The sequence below is a fragment of the Corapipo altera genome, unplaced genomic scaffold (assembly GCF_003945725.1).
Source record: "Corapipo altera isolate COAL_440 unplaced genomic scaffold, ASM394572v1 227, whole genome shotgun sequence".
Taxonomy (NCBI): domain Eukaryota; kingdom Metazoa; phylum Chordata; class Aves; order Passeriformes; family Pipridae; genus Corapipo; species Corapipo altera.
Window position 1 is genome coordinate 12,307 of NW_020885104.1, and position 15,188 is coordinate 27,494.

The 15,188-nt window shown below is 59.8% G+C and overlaps 4 protein-coding genes across 5 annotated transcripts in view; 3 read left to right on the top strand and 1 right to left on the bottom strand.

Moving 5' to 3' along the window:
- Window positions 1-8: 8 nt before the first annotated feature.
- On the top strand, window positions 9-6,246 carry TGFA (transforming growth factor alpha). Of its 2 annotated transcripts, none has more exons than XM_027669789.1 (6): window positions 9-67; window positions 2,431-2,484; window positions 4,476-4,599; window positions 4,987-5,136; window positions 5,243-5,352; window positions 5,551-6,246. In XM_027669789.1, the coding sequence occupies exons 1-6, from the start codon at window positions 37-39 to the stop codon at window positions 5,556-5,558; spliced, it is 477 nt and encodes a 158-aa protein (XP_027525590.1). In that variant the 5' UTR covers window positions 9-36; the 3' UTR covers window positions 5,559-6,246. The 2 variants fall into 2 exon arrangements, with proteins under 2 accessions (XP_027525590.1, XP_027525589.1); XM_027669788.1 differs by lacking the exon at window positions 9-67 and adding an exon at window positions 144-333.
- Window positions 6,247-6,991: 745 nt separating this feature from the next.
- FAM136A (family with sequence similarity 136 member A) lies at window positions 6,992-8,602 on the top strand. The gene is made up of 3 exons (XM_027669763.1): window positions 6,992-7,139; window positions 7,709-7,849; window positions 8,219-8,602. Exons 1-3 carry the CDS (start codon window positions 7,047-7,049, stop codon window positions 8,405-8,407), a joined length of 423 nt encoding a protein of 140 aa, XP_027525564.1. The 5' UTR covers window positions 6,992-7,046; the 3' UTR covers window positions 8,408-8,602.
- Window positions 8,603-9,629: 1,027 nt separating this feature from the next.
- SNRPG (small nuclear ribonucleoprotein polypeptide G) lies at window positions 9,630-10,937 on the top strand. Its single transcript, XM_027669764.1, has 4 exons — window positions 9,630-9,789; window positions 10,029-10,051; window positions 10,493-10,617; window positions 10,771-10,937. The coding sequence occupies exons 1-4, from the start codon at window positions 9,758-9,760 to the stop codon at window positions 10,819-10,821; spliced, it is 231 nt and encodes a 76-aa protein (XP_027525565.1). The 5' UTR covers window positions 9,630-9,757; the 3' UTR covers window positions 10,822-10,937.
- Window positions 10,938-10,994: 57 nt separating this feature from the next.
- The window catches only part of PCYOX1 (prenylcysteine oxidase 1), a 4,788-nt gene continuing 594 nt past the window's right edge, over window positions 10,995-15,188 (bottom strand). Inside the window, exons 2-6 of the mRNA XM_027669765.1 lie at window positions 14,811-15,017; window positions 13,890-14,064; window positions 13,350-13,561; window positions 13,006-13,158; window positions 10,995-12,594 (exon numbers count right to left, since the gene is read on the bottom strand). Coding sequence (XP_027525566.1) covers window positions 11,936-12,594; window positions 13,006-13,158; window positions 13,350-13,561; window positions 13,890-14,064; window positions 14,811-15,017 — 1,406 coding nt within the window. The 3' untranslated portion in view covers window positions 10,995-11,935. The remainder of the gene's footprint in view (window positions 12,595-13,005; window positions 13,159-13,349; window positions 13,562-13,889; window positions 14,065-14,810; window positions 15,018-15,188) is intronic.

Consider the following 15,188-nt stretch of genomic DNA (forward strand, 5'->3'; position numbering starts at 1 on the left):
CGGCGCCGGCCCCGCTCGCTCCGGTGCAGCCCCGCCATGGCGGGCGGCCCGGCCGCGCTGGCCCTCGGTACGTGCGGGGCCGCTCCGGGACCGGGGGGCTCGGGGGGCTCCGGCCCGGGGGGTCCGCGCCCCGCCTGCCCCGCACGGACCCGCCGAGGGGAGCGGGGGGGGACGCCCGCAGCCCCCTCCGCACTGGCGGGTTCTGAAGGGTTTGGGGGTTTTGGGGGTGGTTTGTGGTTGTTTGGGGCGTGAATGCCATGAAATCCCATAAAATCCCCCGGGCGGTCGCTCCCGAAGTTCGTTCCCTGTGGGAAGGCGCCTTCGCCGCGACGCGTGAGTACGGCCCCGGCCGCTAATTAGGGCGGTTAATTAGAGCTGGGGGCTAATTAGAGCAGGGGTGGTGGTTGCCGGGGAAAGGGGGAGCAGTGGGAAGCGGGGGTTCTCCAGGATGGAGCGGGGCGATGCTGCGGATGGGACGGAGGCGCTTCCCATGCTGGAAGTGGGATGAGTGTGGATGTGGGAGAGCGCGGAGCCGGGTCCTGGGTGCCCCTCATGGGATGCGGCACCGGGAAGGGTCCGCGGCTGGATTTGTCCCGCTGTCCTCGAGGAGGACGTGGTGTCCCCGCCTGTGTCACCCACAGCTCCGGGGCTCCTCGCCGGGGCAAGGGTTGTTCTATCCCGGTGGGAAAGAGCCGCTTGGCAGCGCTTGGATTCGGGAAAGTGGCTGGAATTGGCTCCGCTCCAGCTCTTGGAGCTGCTGCTTTGGCTCTGCATCTCCGGATCCCTCGGGGGGTCTGAACATCCCTTGAGGGTGTCGGTGACACCCCTCAGCTCATCCAGGGGCTCCCATGGACCCTCTGCTCCTGCTGCTTCCCATTCCTGTGGCTCCAGACCTCTGCAACCCCGATGGTTGCCCACCTCAGGGGGCTGATCTGCAGGTTTCCCACCTGTCTGGGCACCATAATCCCCCATCCAGGAGCAGTGGCTCCTGGGGATCAGATCCAAATCTCCATGGGGAGAGGAGCCCTGGATAAAATGCATCAAGCCAGCAGATTGAAGCATCCACTTGGAATATTGTGGAAAAGGGGAAAACGCCCTCCAGCACAACATACGTGCACCTAAATGCTTCCAAGGGCTGGTCTGGAGCTGAGGGGAAATTGGAGCCAAGCGGATCAGGAGGGAAAACTTGGAGCAGGGAACAGACCCCAGCTAATAAGAGCGGAGATGAGAGGAGCTGAGCCCTTTGCTGGGGGGGGGAGGCTGGGAGTTAGTGAGGGGGAGAACTGGAGGCTGGGAATTAGTGGGATGGAGTTGTTGGATCTGTATCTATCCATAGGAAAGGCTTGGGAGTCCCTCGGTGAGCTGGGGGCTCGTGCCAGGAGGGTGACTTCAGGGGGCTTGGCTGGCAGAGGAGTTGATGGCAAGGAGAGCTTCCCAAATGTCCCCAGAGAGCGGGATGGGATGGGACTAGAAAACCAAGCGAGAGCAGCTGCCTGGGATGGCTGGTGGAGGCAGCCCCGGTCCAGGGGCCAGTCAGACCGAGGGTGTGCATTCCACTGTGTCCATGAGGTGTCCACACTCCCTCTCTTGGGGAGCCACTGGAGCCCTCAGCTGGCATTGGGGATGGAAAACTGCTGCCAAGGACTGGCACCAGGGACAAGGTGGTCACACGGGGCAAGCTGGGCTTCCCCCTCAGCCAGACTTTGCAGGGGCAGGTGTTACACCTGACAGGGAAGAGACGTTGGGAAGAGGCACTGCTGGAGCCAAGAGGGATCCTGGCAGGAGAACAGGCAAGCCAGAACTCTGGAGGGAGTGGTACAGCCACCCCATGGCACAGGGATGAGCCATTTCCCAGATAACACCTGGCGTGGAGGGCAGAATATCGGGACAAGCCGGAGTGGGGCTGGAGGACGGAGCACTGTCCAGCACTGAGCCAAAAAAAATGGGAAAACCTGATTAAATTTCCATGAGAAGAAAATCCCTGAGGTCTCCAACAAAAGCAGGGAAGCCGTGGCTGATCTCTGAAGCTCCAGTGATCCCTGAAGCTGTGGTCAGTTCCTGCAGCTCCAGTGATCCCTGAAGCTCCAGGGCCGCTGGGATTTGCTGGATGTGAAGCCCGAGGGTCTGTCTCGCCTTTCTGCGCCATTCGATTAAATCCATGCAGGAAATTGGGTCAAATCCAGGGAAGGGGCTGCTGCCCTCGGCTGGCTCCACAGCCCAGGGAGGCTCAGAGCGGGGGGGCTGCTCCATCCCCCCTAAGGGGGCAGCTCGGGGGGGTCATTCCAATCCTTCCCACCCTGCAGCCCCTCCTTCTGCCTGCACAAGGAATTCCTGCGTTTTCCTTAAAACTCTTGGAGTGATTTTGGTGAACCCTCCCAGCTTTTGGGGGGTCACAGCGTGGCTGATTCCCGTCTCTGCCCCTTCCCACAGGTGTCCTGCTCGCCGCGTGCCACGCACTGGAGAACACCACGGCAGCCCGGAATGGTGAGTGTGCCAGTGGGAACTGCGGGGTATCCGCGTTCCCAGCCTGCCTGGGATCAGCCACATGGATCCTCTGGCATCCCACCCTCCTCCCTGCAGGATAACGGGGCCCTGGGTGGGATCCTGCCCCCACAGGGACTTTATCCCTAAGGAAAAGCTGGGCTCTGTGGTGGCTGTTGTCCATGCACCTTGCTTTTGGGGGGGGAAATTCCTCAGAGTCCTGCTGCATGACCACTCGGAAGTGTGTCCCACTGGGAAGCTGCTGGTGCCTGACGGTCCTGGCGGCACCGGGAGGATAAATTGGCTCATTCATGGAAGTGGCACAATGGGCTGTGCCAGCCCAGGGCCCTTCGCTCCCGGCACAGCTCCGATGGGATGTGCCAGCCTCGGGAAGGGCTGACTGCAGGCAGGGCTGGGACTTTTGGGGCTGGAAATGCTCCCTTTGGAGCTGGACACCCTTTCCTTTTAGGGCTGGGAAACCCTTTCCTTTTGGGGCTGGGAAAGTCTCCCTTTGAGGCAGGAAAACTTCCTTTGGGACTGGAAAATGGGATAGTTCAATGGTGTTGTTTGGGAAAGTGGTGCCAGGAGGCTTTGGAGCAAAACCCTGTGGCACTACCATCACCCTGAGGGTGCTGGCAGCCCTTTTGCTGATGGATGTGTGCCCAACCTCCCTCTGGGGCTGGGAAACCTCCTTTTGGGACTGGAAAATGGGATGGTTCAACGGCATTGCTTGGGAAGCATTAAAGGGAATGGTGCTGGGAGGCTTTGAAGTAAAACTCTGTGGCAGGGAAGGCACCCTGAGGACGCTGGCACCCCCTTTCCCAGTGGATGTGTTCCCAGTCTCCTTTTGGGGCTGGGAAATCTCATTTTGGGCTGGCAAATCTCCTTTTGGCGCTGAATAATGGGATGGTTCAACATCATTATTTGGGAAGCAGTGCTGGGAGGTTTGGGAGCAAAACCCCATGATGGGGTTGGCACTGGCATCCTGAGGATGCTGGCAGCCCCTTTCCCAATGGATTTGTGCCCATCCCAGAGGCTGGAGGGTGGGAGCTGATCCGAGGGGACACTGCAGGGACAGGGATCCTTGGGGTGGGAGGAGGAGTTGGCTGCAATGTGGGCAACAGCTGGGAACGCTGAGGCTGAACAGGAGCCAGGACACCCCAGGAACTGTGCTGGATCCAGGGATGCACCACTGGGACAAAGGGATGTGCTGCCTCTTCCAGCCCTGCTGATCCATCCTCAGCAATTCCAGGGGGCTCTGAGCCCGGCACGAGGGGCTTGGAATCCGGGATGGGGGGCACAGCAGGCATGGCTTGGATTTGTGGGTTAAAACCCTAAAAAGGGGTAGTTTTGTAAAGATATTCCAGCCAGAAGGAGGAATCTGGGCTCTCCTGGGATATTCCATCCCTGGGGATGGAGGTGTCGGGGTTTTCCTGGCGAGGCACTGATTTTGGCAGTGATTCCCACTGTGAACTCCAAATCCCTGTGGGAGCCATCCCGCTCCGTGGTTCCTTGCCTGGGCTCCCCAAGGACCCGGAAGCATTCCCGCATCCATGGCTTTAATTACCCTGGCCTGCCATAAATCCACGGCACAGGAACTTGAGGTGGCTTTGAAACGACAGCGATCGGATGTGCTTTATTCCCGGGATAATCCCAGTGCAGGATATTTGTTTCCCGTGTCTATAATTCAAACCAGCGTGGGATGTAATGGAAAACAGGATCCCGGCAAAGCCACCGGCTCGGTCAGAGCTACAGCGACTCCGACGTTCTTTAACTCTCTCCTCCTCCATTTTAAGCTCTTTAGGAAATTCCTTCAGGATTATTTTTGCTGCTGGTTCAAGCAGGACCCGTCTGGGCTCCTTTAGGTGGTCACTGGACTGTATCCCACATGCTGATCCCAAAATAAAGCCATCCAGCCCCAAAACAGAGCTGGGTAGGTGTTGGGCTTGGGAAATTCCCTAAAAATGCTGTTTTGTCCTTGGTTTTGCTCCCAGCTCCAGGCCCACCGGTGGCAGCGGCCGTGAGGTCCCACTTCAACGACTGTCCTGACTCCCACAGCCAGTTCTGCTTCCACGGCACCTGCCGGTTCCTGGTCCAGGAGGACAAGCCAGCGTGTGTGTGAGTGCCAGGAAACCTCTGGGATGCAGCTCCTGGGGCTTCCTTGGGATCTTCCCTCGTCTGTGCCGCGGGGATCCCCAAAGAGCCAGGTTGAGCCTGGCTTTGCTGGCTGCCAGCGGGTCCTGGGGCTGCCTCTGGTGTCCATCCCCTGTGTCCTTGTTCCCAGGGTGACTCCCCTGTCCCTCCTGTGTATCCCTTTTCCCAGGGCTGACTCCCCTGTCCCTCCCATTTGTCCCTGGGGCTGACTCCCTTGTCCTCCTGTGTGTGCCCTATTCTGGGCTGTCTCTGCTGTCCCTCCCCTGTGTCCCCTATCCCAGGGTGACTCCCCTGTCCCTCCCCTGTGTCCCCTCTCCCGGGGTGACTCTGCTGTCCCCGTTCCTGGTGCAGGTGCCACTCTGGGTACGTGGGGACACGCTGTGAACACGCCGACCTCCTGGCCGTGGTGGCCGCCAACCAGAAGAAACAGACGATCACAGCCCTGCTCGTGGTGGCCGTGGTGGCCTCGGTGCTGCTCATCTCTGTCTGCGTCCTCATCCAGTGAGTATCCGGGGCCGGGGGCACCCCGGGGCATCCAGCACCCCCTGGATACATCCCGGGGAGGGGCCTGGGACCCCCTGACCGCCCCCTCCCCGCTCCCTTCCAGCTGCTGCCGCCTGCGGAAGCGATGCCCGTGGTGCCGGGAGCCCGGAGGGGGCCAGGAGAAACCGGGGGGGCTCCTCAAGGGGGGCACCTCCTGCTGCCACGCCGAGACAGGTGAGGGCTGGGGGGACCTCCTGCCAGGACAGGGGGCACCTGAGGGGTGGCACCTGCTGCTGGGACAGGTGAGGGACAGGGGGCACCTGAGGGGTGGCACCTGCTGCCATGCCAAGGGAGGTGCCCGGGGGCACCATGGTGGGACCACAACCACCAGCACCCCCGGGGTATAACCCACTGCCCCCTCCTTCCCCACAGGTGTGTGACGGCGCCAGGACCCCCCCGGAGCCCAGGAATGGCACAGCACCTCTCCTCTGCTTTCGGTCTATTTTCTGGGATGTTTTCCCCCTTTTTCCTCATTTTCCCACCACCACGGAAGAAGCAAGGCAGGAACGTGCTCAGCAGCACCAGCAGAGCCACGGGCCCGAGCCCTGCCCTTGTGCCAGTGGGCTTTGCCTTTGTTTTTGGGTTGTTTTCCCTGGTTTTTGCCTCCTGGATGATTGTTTTTAAACCAGAACCCCGGCAGGATGGGGCTTTATTTTTCTACAGAGACAGAACCTCGGCAGCCACTCGGCCCATGCTCATTTTGGGGACAAATACAAGCTTTTTATTAATAATAAAATGAACCTTAATCCTAGGAAACCTCCTTGGGCTGGAGCTCCAACCTCCAGCACGGCCTTAATCCTCCCTGTAGTCCTTCTCATAACCAACCTGGCGCTTTTTCCTCTGTTTTTGGGTTATTTTTGGTTTTTTTTAAGTCATGGTTACTCTCATGTCTTCTGTATATGTTGCACTGAAAGTTAATATTTAATGTTTTAATTTATTTTGTGTGGTTTAAATTAATTTTGATTCCTATAAATATGTTCTTGTGATCGCCTGGTCTTTTTTTTTTCCCCTCCTAATACCTGGATTAGAGTTATTTAAGTGCTATAAAAGACACTTTTTTTCAGAAAACTCGTGGTTTGGGGCTTTTTTGGGGGGATATTTTTGAAGGAGGTGCTGGGTCCTGTGATAGGGTGGGGAGTATCCCCAGGGTGCAGGACTGATGCTCCAGTGATGGGCTCAGCCCCTTTTTCCTATGTTTTTATCCCAAAAGGAAAGGGTGGACCTGCAGAATTTTGGGGGCCTGGGGGGCCACATCCCCACACCCCCCCCAAAAAGCGTAGGGGATGTGTTTGGGGGGCTGCAGGGTCTCATCCCTGACCCACCCTGCCAGCAGTGTCAGGGATGTGTTTGGGGGGGGGAACACAGCGAATTTGGGGTGTTGCTTTTCCTCCATGGCCAGTTTGGGGGGTGAGGGGGGAAATGACCTTAATCCTTGTTCTGGATTAAAGTCCTAGGGGGGTGACCCCGGTCATTGCAGCACGTGGGGGGGGGGGGTTGCATTGCCCCCCTGGGCCCCCCATGGGGACCCGGCTCGGCCCCCCCCGTTTTTTGGGGGGCGGGCATTGCAATGAGGAGGGTTGGCACTGCCCCCCCCCCGAGCCCCCGATTTTGGGGATGGACATTGGAGCACGGGGGGGTTGTATCGCCCCATCCACCCCACCCCGAGCCCCCTGGGGTTGCCCGGCCCGACCTCCCCCCCCCCGCCCCGATTTTTGGGGGGCAGCAGGGTTGGGAGCTCCCGGATTCCCTGGGATACACCCCGATGGTTCCCGTCCCCCCCGGCCCGGTCCTGGCCCGTCCCCCCCGGCCCGCCCCGTGTGTTCCCGGCCCCGCTCGGGGCGGGCCCGAGGCCGCGGTGCCGGGCGGGGATGGCGGAGGCGGAGGCGGCGCAGGGCCGGGTCCAGGCGGCCGTGGAGAGCGCGGTGCAGGGGCTGGAGCGGGAGCGGATCCGCGCCATGCAGGTACCGGGGCGGGGGGCACGGGGGGGGACACGGGGGGGACACCCCCGGGGGCTCCAGGACCGCGCGGGGGCCGCCGCCCCCCAGACCCCACGTGTGAGCCCGGGCAGCGCCGTGACCAGCCCTGTGAACCCCCCGGGACCTTGTGCCCCCCCCCCAGTGCTTCTCCTCTGTCCCCACACACACCGTGTGCCCCCTAAATATGCCCTGTGCCCCCTAAATATGCCCTGTGCCCCCCCCACGCCCCGTCCCCCCCATTCCCAGGGCAGCTGCAGGCTCAGGGGGCTCCTCCTGGGGTCTCCCACAGAGTGGGGGGGTTGTCCCCCACGCTGCCCCCCCCGACACGCCCCGACGCTGCCCCCCTGCCTGCCATGCCCCTCTGGATGACCCCACTAACCCCCCCTGTCCCCTCCACGTCCCTGGGGGGGGTCACTCACTGCCTCCCCCTCCTCTCCCTGTCCCTCCGGGTGTCCCCCATCAACTCCCCTGTCCCCTCCACATCCCTGGGGGTGCCCCCATTAACTCCCCCTGTCCCGGGGGTGTCCCCCCTCACCCTGTCCCCCCGTGCCCAGGGTGCCATGTTCCGGTGCAGTGCCCGTTGCTGTGAGGACGGCTCAGCCTCCATGCAGGAGGTCCAGCGCTGCATCGAGCGCTGCCACGCGCCCCTGGCCCAGGCCCAGGCCATCGTCACTGCCGAGCTCGAGCACTTCCAGGTGAGACATTCCTCCCCCAGTGCCAGCCCCGTGCCCCCCAGCACACCCTGAACCAGCCCTGCCCACCCCCACACCCTGTGCAGGGCCTGACCCCCCCAAATCTCTGCACCCCCTCACTGCATGTCCTGTGCCCCCTAAATGTGCCCTCTGCCCCCCAGTGCATCTCCTCTGCCCCCCAACACACCCTGTGCCCCCCATTGTATCTCCTGCACCCCTCAACATTCCCTGTGCCCCCACGTGTCCTGTGCCCCCAGACACGCCCTGTGTCCTCCATCCAGTGCATCTCCTGTGCTCCCCAACACCCTGTGTGCCCCCCAGCACCCCCATACAGCCCATGACCCCCCCCACCCCCGGTTCCCCCCCCCCCAGGACCGGCTGAGCCGCTGCTCCCTGCAGTGCCGGGACCAGGCGAAGGACGCGCTGGACTCGGGGGGCTCGGAGCCCAAGGTGAGGGGGCAGCTGGACGCCTGCCTGGCCTCCTGCGGGGACCAGCACCTGCGCCTCGTGCCCCTCATGGCCAGGAAGATGAGGGACGGGCTGGCTGCCATCCAGCAGTGATGGGGGGCACCGGGGAGACCCCCCCAACGGCCTCGTCAAAGGAGAGCGGCTGTGGGAATTCCCAAAGCGCAGCTGGGACACACCGAAGGACATTGGTACCACCCAAACCCCGCTTGGGATCCCCCAAAATATACTTGGTACAACCCAAAACTCACCTGGGACCCTCCAAATACACCTGGGAGTTCTCAAAACGTACCTGGGATTCACCAAAGGACATTGGTACCACCCAAACCCTGCCTGGGACCCCCCAAAATACACTTGGTACAACCCAAAACTCACCTGGGACACCCCCACCCCAAAATACAGCTGAGCTGGTTTTGGCTTCTCCTGCACCCCAAAATACAGCTGGGACACCCCCCCAGTACACCTGGAAATTCCCAAAACACGCCTGGGATACACCAAAAGATATTGGTACAACCCAAAACTCACCTGGGACCCCCCCCAGCTGGGACTCCCCAAAACACACGAGGGGCCCCTCCCATGGGTGCTGGGGGTGTCCTGGGTGGGGCTGGTGGGCACCCCCATCTTGGGGGGGCTCAGGGGAGGATGGGGCACACAAATGGGGCTGGTGGGCACCCAGGGGTGCACCCCCAACTTGGGGGGCTGTGGTGGGGAGGGTGGGGCTGGGGGCACCCGTGGCCCTGCTTGGGCAGGGGGAGCCCAGAGCGCTCTGTGCGGGGTGATGCTGGTGTGGGGTGACCCCAAATGTACTGGGGGGCGGGGGGGGGGTGGTCTGCAGGGCTCAGGGGGACCCCCGCGTGTGTGTACATGGCATGGGGTGGCTCCTGCACACGGGCACAGCCCCGGGGTGAGCCCCAGCCACACACACATTGCACACATGTACACATGTGCACACACACCGTACACGCACCACACAGGTATGGACATGGGCACACATGTACACCACACATGTACACCCGTGCACACACACCCCCTACACACGTGCACAGACACACACTGTGAACACACGGCATGCATGTGGACATGTGCACACACATGCACACAGCATGCACACAACATGCACACAACATGCACACGTGCACTCACCCCCACACACACACACATTCGTTCACACACACATGTTCTCACACACACACACGTGTTCTCACACACACATGTTCTCTCACACACACACACGTGTTCACACGTGTTCACACCCGCACACCCCATGGCGGCCGTACCGTATCTCCCGTAAAGCCTCGCACGTCCCGCTCCCCCCCATCAAACCGCGCCGCTACTCGAATCAGTACGGTAGCGGCGCCGCCCGCCGCCATTGGCTGGCGGGCCGCAGTGACGTCGGGGCGCGGTGACGTCAGAGCCAGCGCGCGGCAGGGACGAGCTGAGGGCGCCATGAGCAAAGCGCACCCGCCGGAGCTGAAAAAGTGGGTCCGGGGGCGGCACCGGGGGTGGGACCGGGCCGGGACCGGCTCGGGGGATGAGGGGGCCGAGGGGAAGCGCGGGGGCCGCGGCGTGCCGCTGTTCCGGCGTGCACCGCGCTGTCATGGCGGCGGCGGGGTGGTCGCCCCGGTGTGATGGCGGCGGTGGAGGGGGGACGGTGCAGGGGGGTCTCTCGCCCCGTTTCCCCCCCGCCGCTGCTGACCCGGCCGCCCTTTCGTTGCAGGTTCATGGACAAGAAGCTGTCGCGTGAGTCCCGTGGCTGATCCCGTCCCCGCGGGGGGAACGGGACCCCTGCCCCCCCCGGTATCAGGGCCCTCCGCCCACGCCGGTCCCCGCACGGCCCCTGATTTTGGGGACCCCCTCACAGTGCCCAGGGAGGGGGGTCCTGCCCAGCACAGACCAGACCCCCTGGAGCAGACCCTGCCTAATTTCAGGCTTCACAATCCACTAATTTAAATTAAAATCCATTGAAGTTACAACCCATTAAGACCTAATCCAAAAATTTAAGTATAAAATTAATTTAAAACTCCCTTTTTCTCCCTCTCTCACCCCCTCAACGGGCTGCACTAAACCCTCCCCATTAACACCCCCCACACACGTGTCCCGCCCCTCCCGAGCTGCGGTTTTGGGGTGAATCCCTCCCGTTTTGGGGTTTGCCCTCCCCTAACCCCCCCGGGTTCCCCGCAGTGAAGCTGAACGGGGGCCGGCACGTGCAGGGGATCCTGAGGGGCTTCGACCCCTTCATGAACCTGGTCATCGATGAGTGCGTGGAGATGGCGCCGGGCGGGCAGCAGAACAACATCGGCATGGTGGTGAGTGCACTGGGGGCACTGGGACGGGCTGCTGGGCACAGGCACGGCCGGGGTGGGCAGGGCAAGGGACAGGTGTGGGATGTGCCAGCCTGGGCTTTACAAAGCTTTGGATGCTGTCTCCATCCTGCTGCACTCTCAACTTTCCCCTTCCAGGTGATCCGAGGGAACAGCATCATCATGCTGGAAGCTTTGGAACGAGTATAACTCTGGAAAAACCCGAATCCCGACCCACTGGTGCTGTTCCCTCCCCCAGGATGATGCCCACGAGGATACAACTATTTTGTTTTGTTTTAAAATAAATTTTGTAATGGTTGACATAACTCATCCTTACATCGTTTTTTGCCAGCTGGGTGTTAATTCCACTCCCAGTCTCAGGAAAACTTTAAAGGAGGCTGAATTTATTGAAGAGGGTGTTAAACTTGTGCTACTTCTGGTGTTATTCATGTTATTTCATGACCTTAAAAAACGTTCAGGCCATGAAATCCTTACTAACTCCTTCACACCCCGATACAGCGATGGATATTTGTGGTTTTCCTTCTTTCCCACCCATTTTGGCAGCTCGCAGCACATAAGTCCCCCTCCCATAAGCAGTTTGGGAAGCTAATTAAACCCCAGTTTCCACCCTGAGGAATAATTACTTGGTAGACACTTCGGAAAGTAGCTGAGGCAGAGAGATGGACAGTCAAGGAGTGGATATTCCAAGCTGGAGAAGGGATATCACAGGGTTATCAGAATAGGGATAGGGATATCAGCAGGGCTTCACAGTCATCCTGAGCTGGGAGGGAACTTTTGGGGTCAATATGGCACTTTTGGGGTCAATGTGGCACTTTGAATGACTTCTCTAATCTCAGACAGGGATAGCTGGAGGAGTTTGAGGAAAAGGCATTTGCTTGAGGAAAATGTCCTGGCTCGCTTGGGAATGCCTCCTGTGCCACTTCACCCCTCCTGGGTTGGCCAAATGGCCTCAAGTTGCACCACGGGAGGTTGAGGTTGGATATGAGGAACATTTTCTTCAGGGAAGGGGTTGTTCAGCCCTGGAAGCGTTCAGAAACCCTGTGGATGTGGCATAATTAGTGGTGACCGTGGTGTTGGGTTGATGCTGGACTCAGTGATCTTGAAGGTCTTTTCCAGAGAGGTGACCATGGTGGTGGTGTTGGACTTGATGCTCTTGAAGGTCTTTCCCATGGTGGTGGTGTTGTCAGAGGTTGGACTCGATGATCTTAAAAGCCTTTTCCAAGCCTGTCCCTCAGTTGTACCGAACACCCTGGGTGTGCTCAGCAGGGAGTTCCTGTTCGTTAGTGTTAATGAACCCGGGGGGTCAGAGCTCCGTTTTGAGCTTCTCGTGCAGGCCCTCCTGGTCGACCCTGTCGGAGCGGCCGTGCCAGCGGTGGAAGGCGAGGAGGGCAGCGTTCCTGGCGGCGATGGCACTCATCTCCATGGCGCTGGCCGCCCGCTCCAGCCCGTTCAGGTAGTACACGTGGTCGTGCAGGATGATGGGGGGGCATTTCTCGGGAGAGCTGTACTGGGGATACGCCAGCCACGACTTCACCTTGACCGAGTCGTACGAGGAGAAGAGCAGGGTGAGCTGCTCCTTGGTGAGCACTTCGTTGGAAAATATCTTCCAGATGGCTGATTCCAACGGTAGCTTCCCGTCCCCCGTGGCGTCCCCCACGGGGTGCACCACCCCCAGGCTGTTGACGAACAGCTTGGGGTTCTCCGTGGTGAAGATGCCGCCCAGATGAAAGGCCTGTGGGTCCTGGTAGCCAAAGAAAGAGGTGTTTAACCGCCCGTGCACCAGGGTGGTGACAGTCTGGTGGTAGGGATTTGGGAATTCCGGGACGGGAGGGTCGAAGTTCTTGAAGGTGATGTTGGCCATGCTGCGGCCCAGCGGAGCAGCGATGATGACCATGTCGTACGTGTCCCCTGTCAGCCCTGAGGACGTGTTGTAGGTGACCTGGTACAGCTTCACGGGATCCCCTGCAGAGAACAGCTCGGTTATCCCACCTCGTGACAGGAGGGAATCCCATTTTTCCCATTTGGGTTTATAGTACCAGCTTAGCTGTCAGCTGGGTTTTGTGTCCTGTTTACATGGAATCATGGAATGGTTTGGGTTGACAGGGATCTTAAAGCCCATCCAGTCCCACCCCCTGCCATGGGCAGAGACACCTTCCACTATCCCAGTTTGCTCCAAGCCCCTCCAACCTGGCCTTGCACACTTCCAGGGATGGGGGAGCCACAGCTGCTCTGGGAATTCCATCCCAGCCCCTCCCCACCCTCCCAGGGAAGAATTTTCATCCTGAAAGCCCATGGAGCTGCAGCCATGGGGCTGAGGGTGGTCTCCAGTGTTGCCATTCCCCTCCCCACTGAGGGAAATCCACCCCAACTCACCACTGGGCCTGGGTCTGATTTTTGGCTCTATGGACACAACTGTTCCAGGGATAACGTCAGCCTTGGCGGCATAGAGGAGGCCGGGGCAGACGAGTTTGTTCCCCCCTTTCACAGACCAATGACCTGACTGCACCCCGGCCAGAGAAACAGCACCTGCAAGGAAACCACCATCATTTGGTGTCATTGTGTAGGGAAGCACTGCAAAGGCAAAGCACAGAATTAGGGGGGATAAATATCCCTTTGAGGCTCAGCTTGGAGTCCAGGGAGCAGGAATCCCAACACCTGTGAAGAGCATGAGGTCCCTGGGACAGCCAGGATGGGAGACTGACCTCCAAAACACTCACCTACAAAGGCATTGATGTTGACTCCTTGCCCATAGTTAACCCTCATGACCGGACAGATGACCTCGTTGATGAATTTTTGGGAGAACCCCGCTCTCTGCAGGGCCTCGTCGATGCTCTGGTTCAGCATCCGCATGAACTCGTCCCCTCCCAGGGCGTGCAACAGCTGCTCATTGCTGCTGAAGGCGTAGTCGTGCATCTGGTAGCGATAGATCCTTTAATTGGAGACAAGGAATTCATTATTAATTATCTCTGTGGCTCTGGGAAGCTGTTGGGGATCTCATGATGTAGCTCCCAGCCCTTTGTGGGAGCAGCAGGACAAGGGCCTGGAAGGACAGGACAAAGAGGGTATAAGGAATTTTTTTATGATGAGGGTGGGGAGGCCCTGGCACAGGTTGCCCAGAGATGCTGTGGCTGCCCCATCCCTGGAAGTGTCCAAGGCCAGGATGGACGGGGCTTGGAGCAACCTGGGCTAGTGGAAGGTGTCCCTTGGATGGTTTTTCCATCTTTTTTGCACTTTTCTCCTCTGAGGGCCCTACATACCTCATGAACTTGTCCAGGATGTCCTCCACCCACATGGACATGCGCAGGGGGTTGAGCCCGTAGTGCCAGAGCTGCTTGAGGACGTTGATGATGTACCAGCTGCTCTCCTCAAACACAAACTCCTCCCCGTTGTAAACCCCAGCGAGGCTGCCCGGGACTGGGGCGGCTGAGAGGCCTTCAGGAAAAGGGGTGGAAAACATTAATTTAGGGAAAGGAAGAGCTCTTACACCTTGATTTTAACTTCCTGAGACAACCTGGCTTTGCATTGATAAGGGTGAGTGACGAGATTGGATTCCCGAGGGGTGGAAAGGGGAATTAGCTCTTGACAAGGAGCCAGGGAGTGATGTGAGGTGACTTTTGGATGTTTATTAAGGCATTAATGGGTCACCCATGGGAAGGGGGTGTCCCATTTCCATTGGGATGTGGGTTTCCTTTGCCTGGAGGGGGGCTGGGGTACCATAGGGGCTATAGGGAGAAGATATGAGGGGGTTATTGGGGAAAGACATGGAGGGGATATTGGGGAGAGAAGGGAGACCATTAGGGAGGGATATGAAGGGCTATTTGGGAAGGGAAGGAGGGCTCTTGGGAAGGACATGGGGGGCTATTGAGGAAGAAACGGGGACTGCTGGGGAAGGACATGAGGGGGATTTGGGAAAAGGAGGAGGACTGCTGGGGAAGGATATGGGGGGATATTGGGAAAAGAAGAGGGGGGACTATTGAGGAAGGATATGGAAGGCTATTTGGGAAAGGAAGGAAGGCTCTTGGGAAGGATATGGATGGGCTATTGTGGAAGAAAGGAGGGCAACCAAGACCTGTTCTTTAGAGGGATGTCCCCCAGCAGAGTGGGATCCAGAGCATGCCAGGGGGATGATTTTGGGACCAAGGGATGATTTGGGAGCTGGATTGGGGATCCTCACTCACCCAATTCCTTGACAAAGTGCTTCATGTGCAGGTTGAGGGGGTGGATGATGGACCCCCCGGCCTCGTAGGCGGCCCCCTCGACGTCCAGCGTGGCCAGCCGGCCGCCCACCGCCGCCTTCTCCAGCACGTCCAGCCGCACGCCCGGGCCGAACTTCTGCCGCAGGAAATACGCGGCGGCCGAGCCGCCGATCCCGCCGCCCACCACGGCTGGGGAACGGGGCCGGTCACCTCCGCGGGTCCATCACAGCCCCCGGCCTCCACAGATCCCCTCACGGGCCCCTCCTCACAGACCCCCTCACAACCCCCCTTCTCACCCTCCTCACAGATCCCCTCACACCCCCTGCCCCTCAGAGATCCCCTCACACCCCCTGCCCCTCA

Coding starts and splice junctions, on each gene's coding strand:
- FAM136A (XM_027669763.1), top strand. CDS start 7,047: ATGGCGGAGGCGGAGGCGGCGCAGGGCCGGGTCCAGGCGGCCGTGGAG. Junction 7,140..7,708: donor AGCGGATCCGCGCCATGCAG/GTACCGGGGCGG, acceptor CCCCGTGCCCAG/GGTGCCATGTTCCGGTGCAG. Junction 7,850..8,218: donor CCGAGCTCGAGCACTTCCAG/GTGAGACATTCC, acceptor CCCCCCCCCCAG/GACCGGCTGAGCCGCTGCTC.
- TGFA (XM_027669788.1), top strand. CDS start 258: ATGAAATCCCATAAAATCCCCCGGGCGGTCGCTCCCGAAGTTCGTTCC. Junction 334..2,430: donor AGGCGCCTTCGCCGCGACGC/GTGAGTACGGCC, acceptor CCCTTCCCACAG/GTGTCCTGCTCGCCGCGTGC. Junction 2,485..4,475: donor CACCACGGCAGCCCGGAATG/GTGAGTGTGCCA, acceptor TTTTGCTCCCAG/CTCCAGGCCCACCGGTGGCA.
- SNRPG (XM_027669764.1), top strand. CDS start 9,758: ATGAGCAAAGCGCACCCGCCGGAGCTGAAAAA. Junction 9,790..10,028: donor CACCCGCCGGAGCTGAAAAA/GTGGGTCCGGGG, acceptor CTTTCGTTGCAG/GTTCATGGACAAGAAGCTGT. Junction 10,618..10,770: donor AGAACAACATCGGCATGGTG/GTGAGTGCACTG, acceptor TTCCCCTTCCAG/GTGATCCGAGGGAACAGCAT.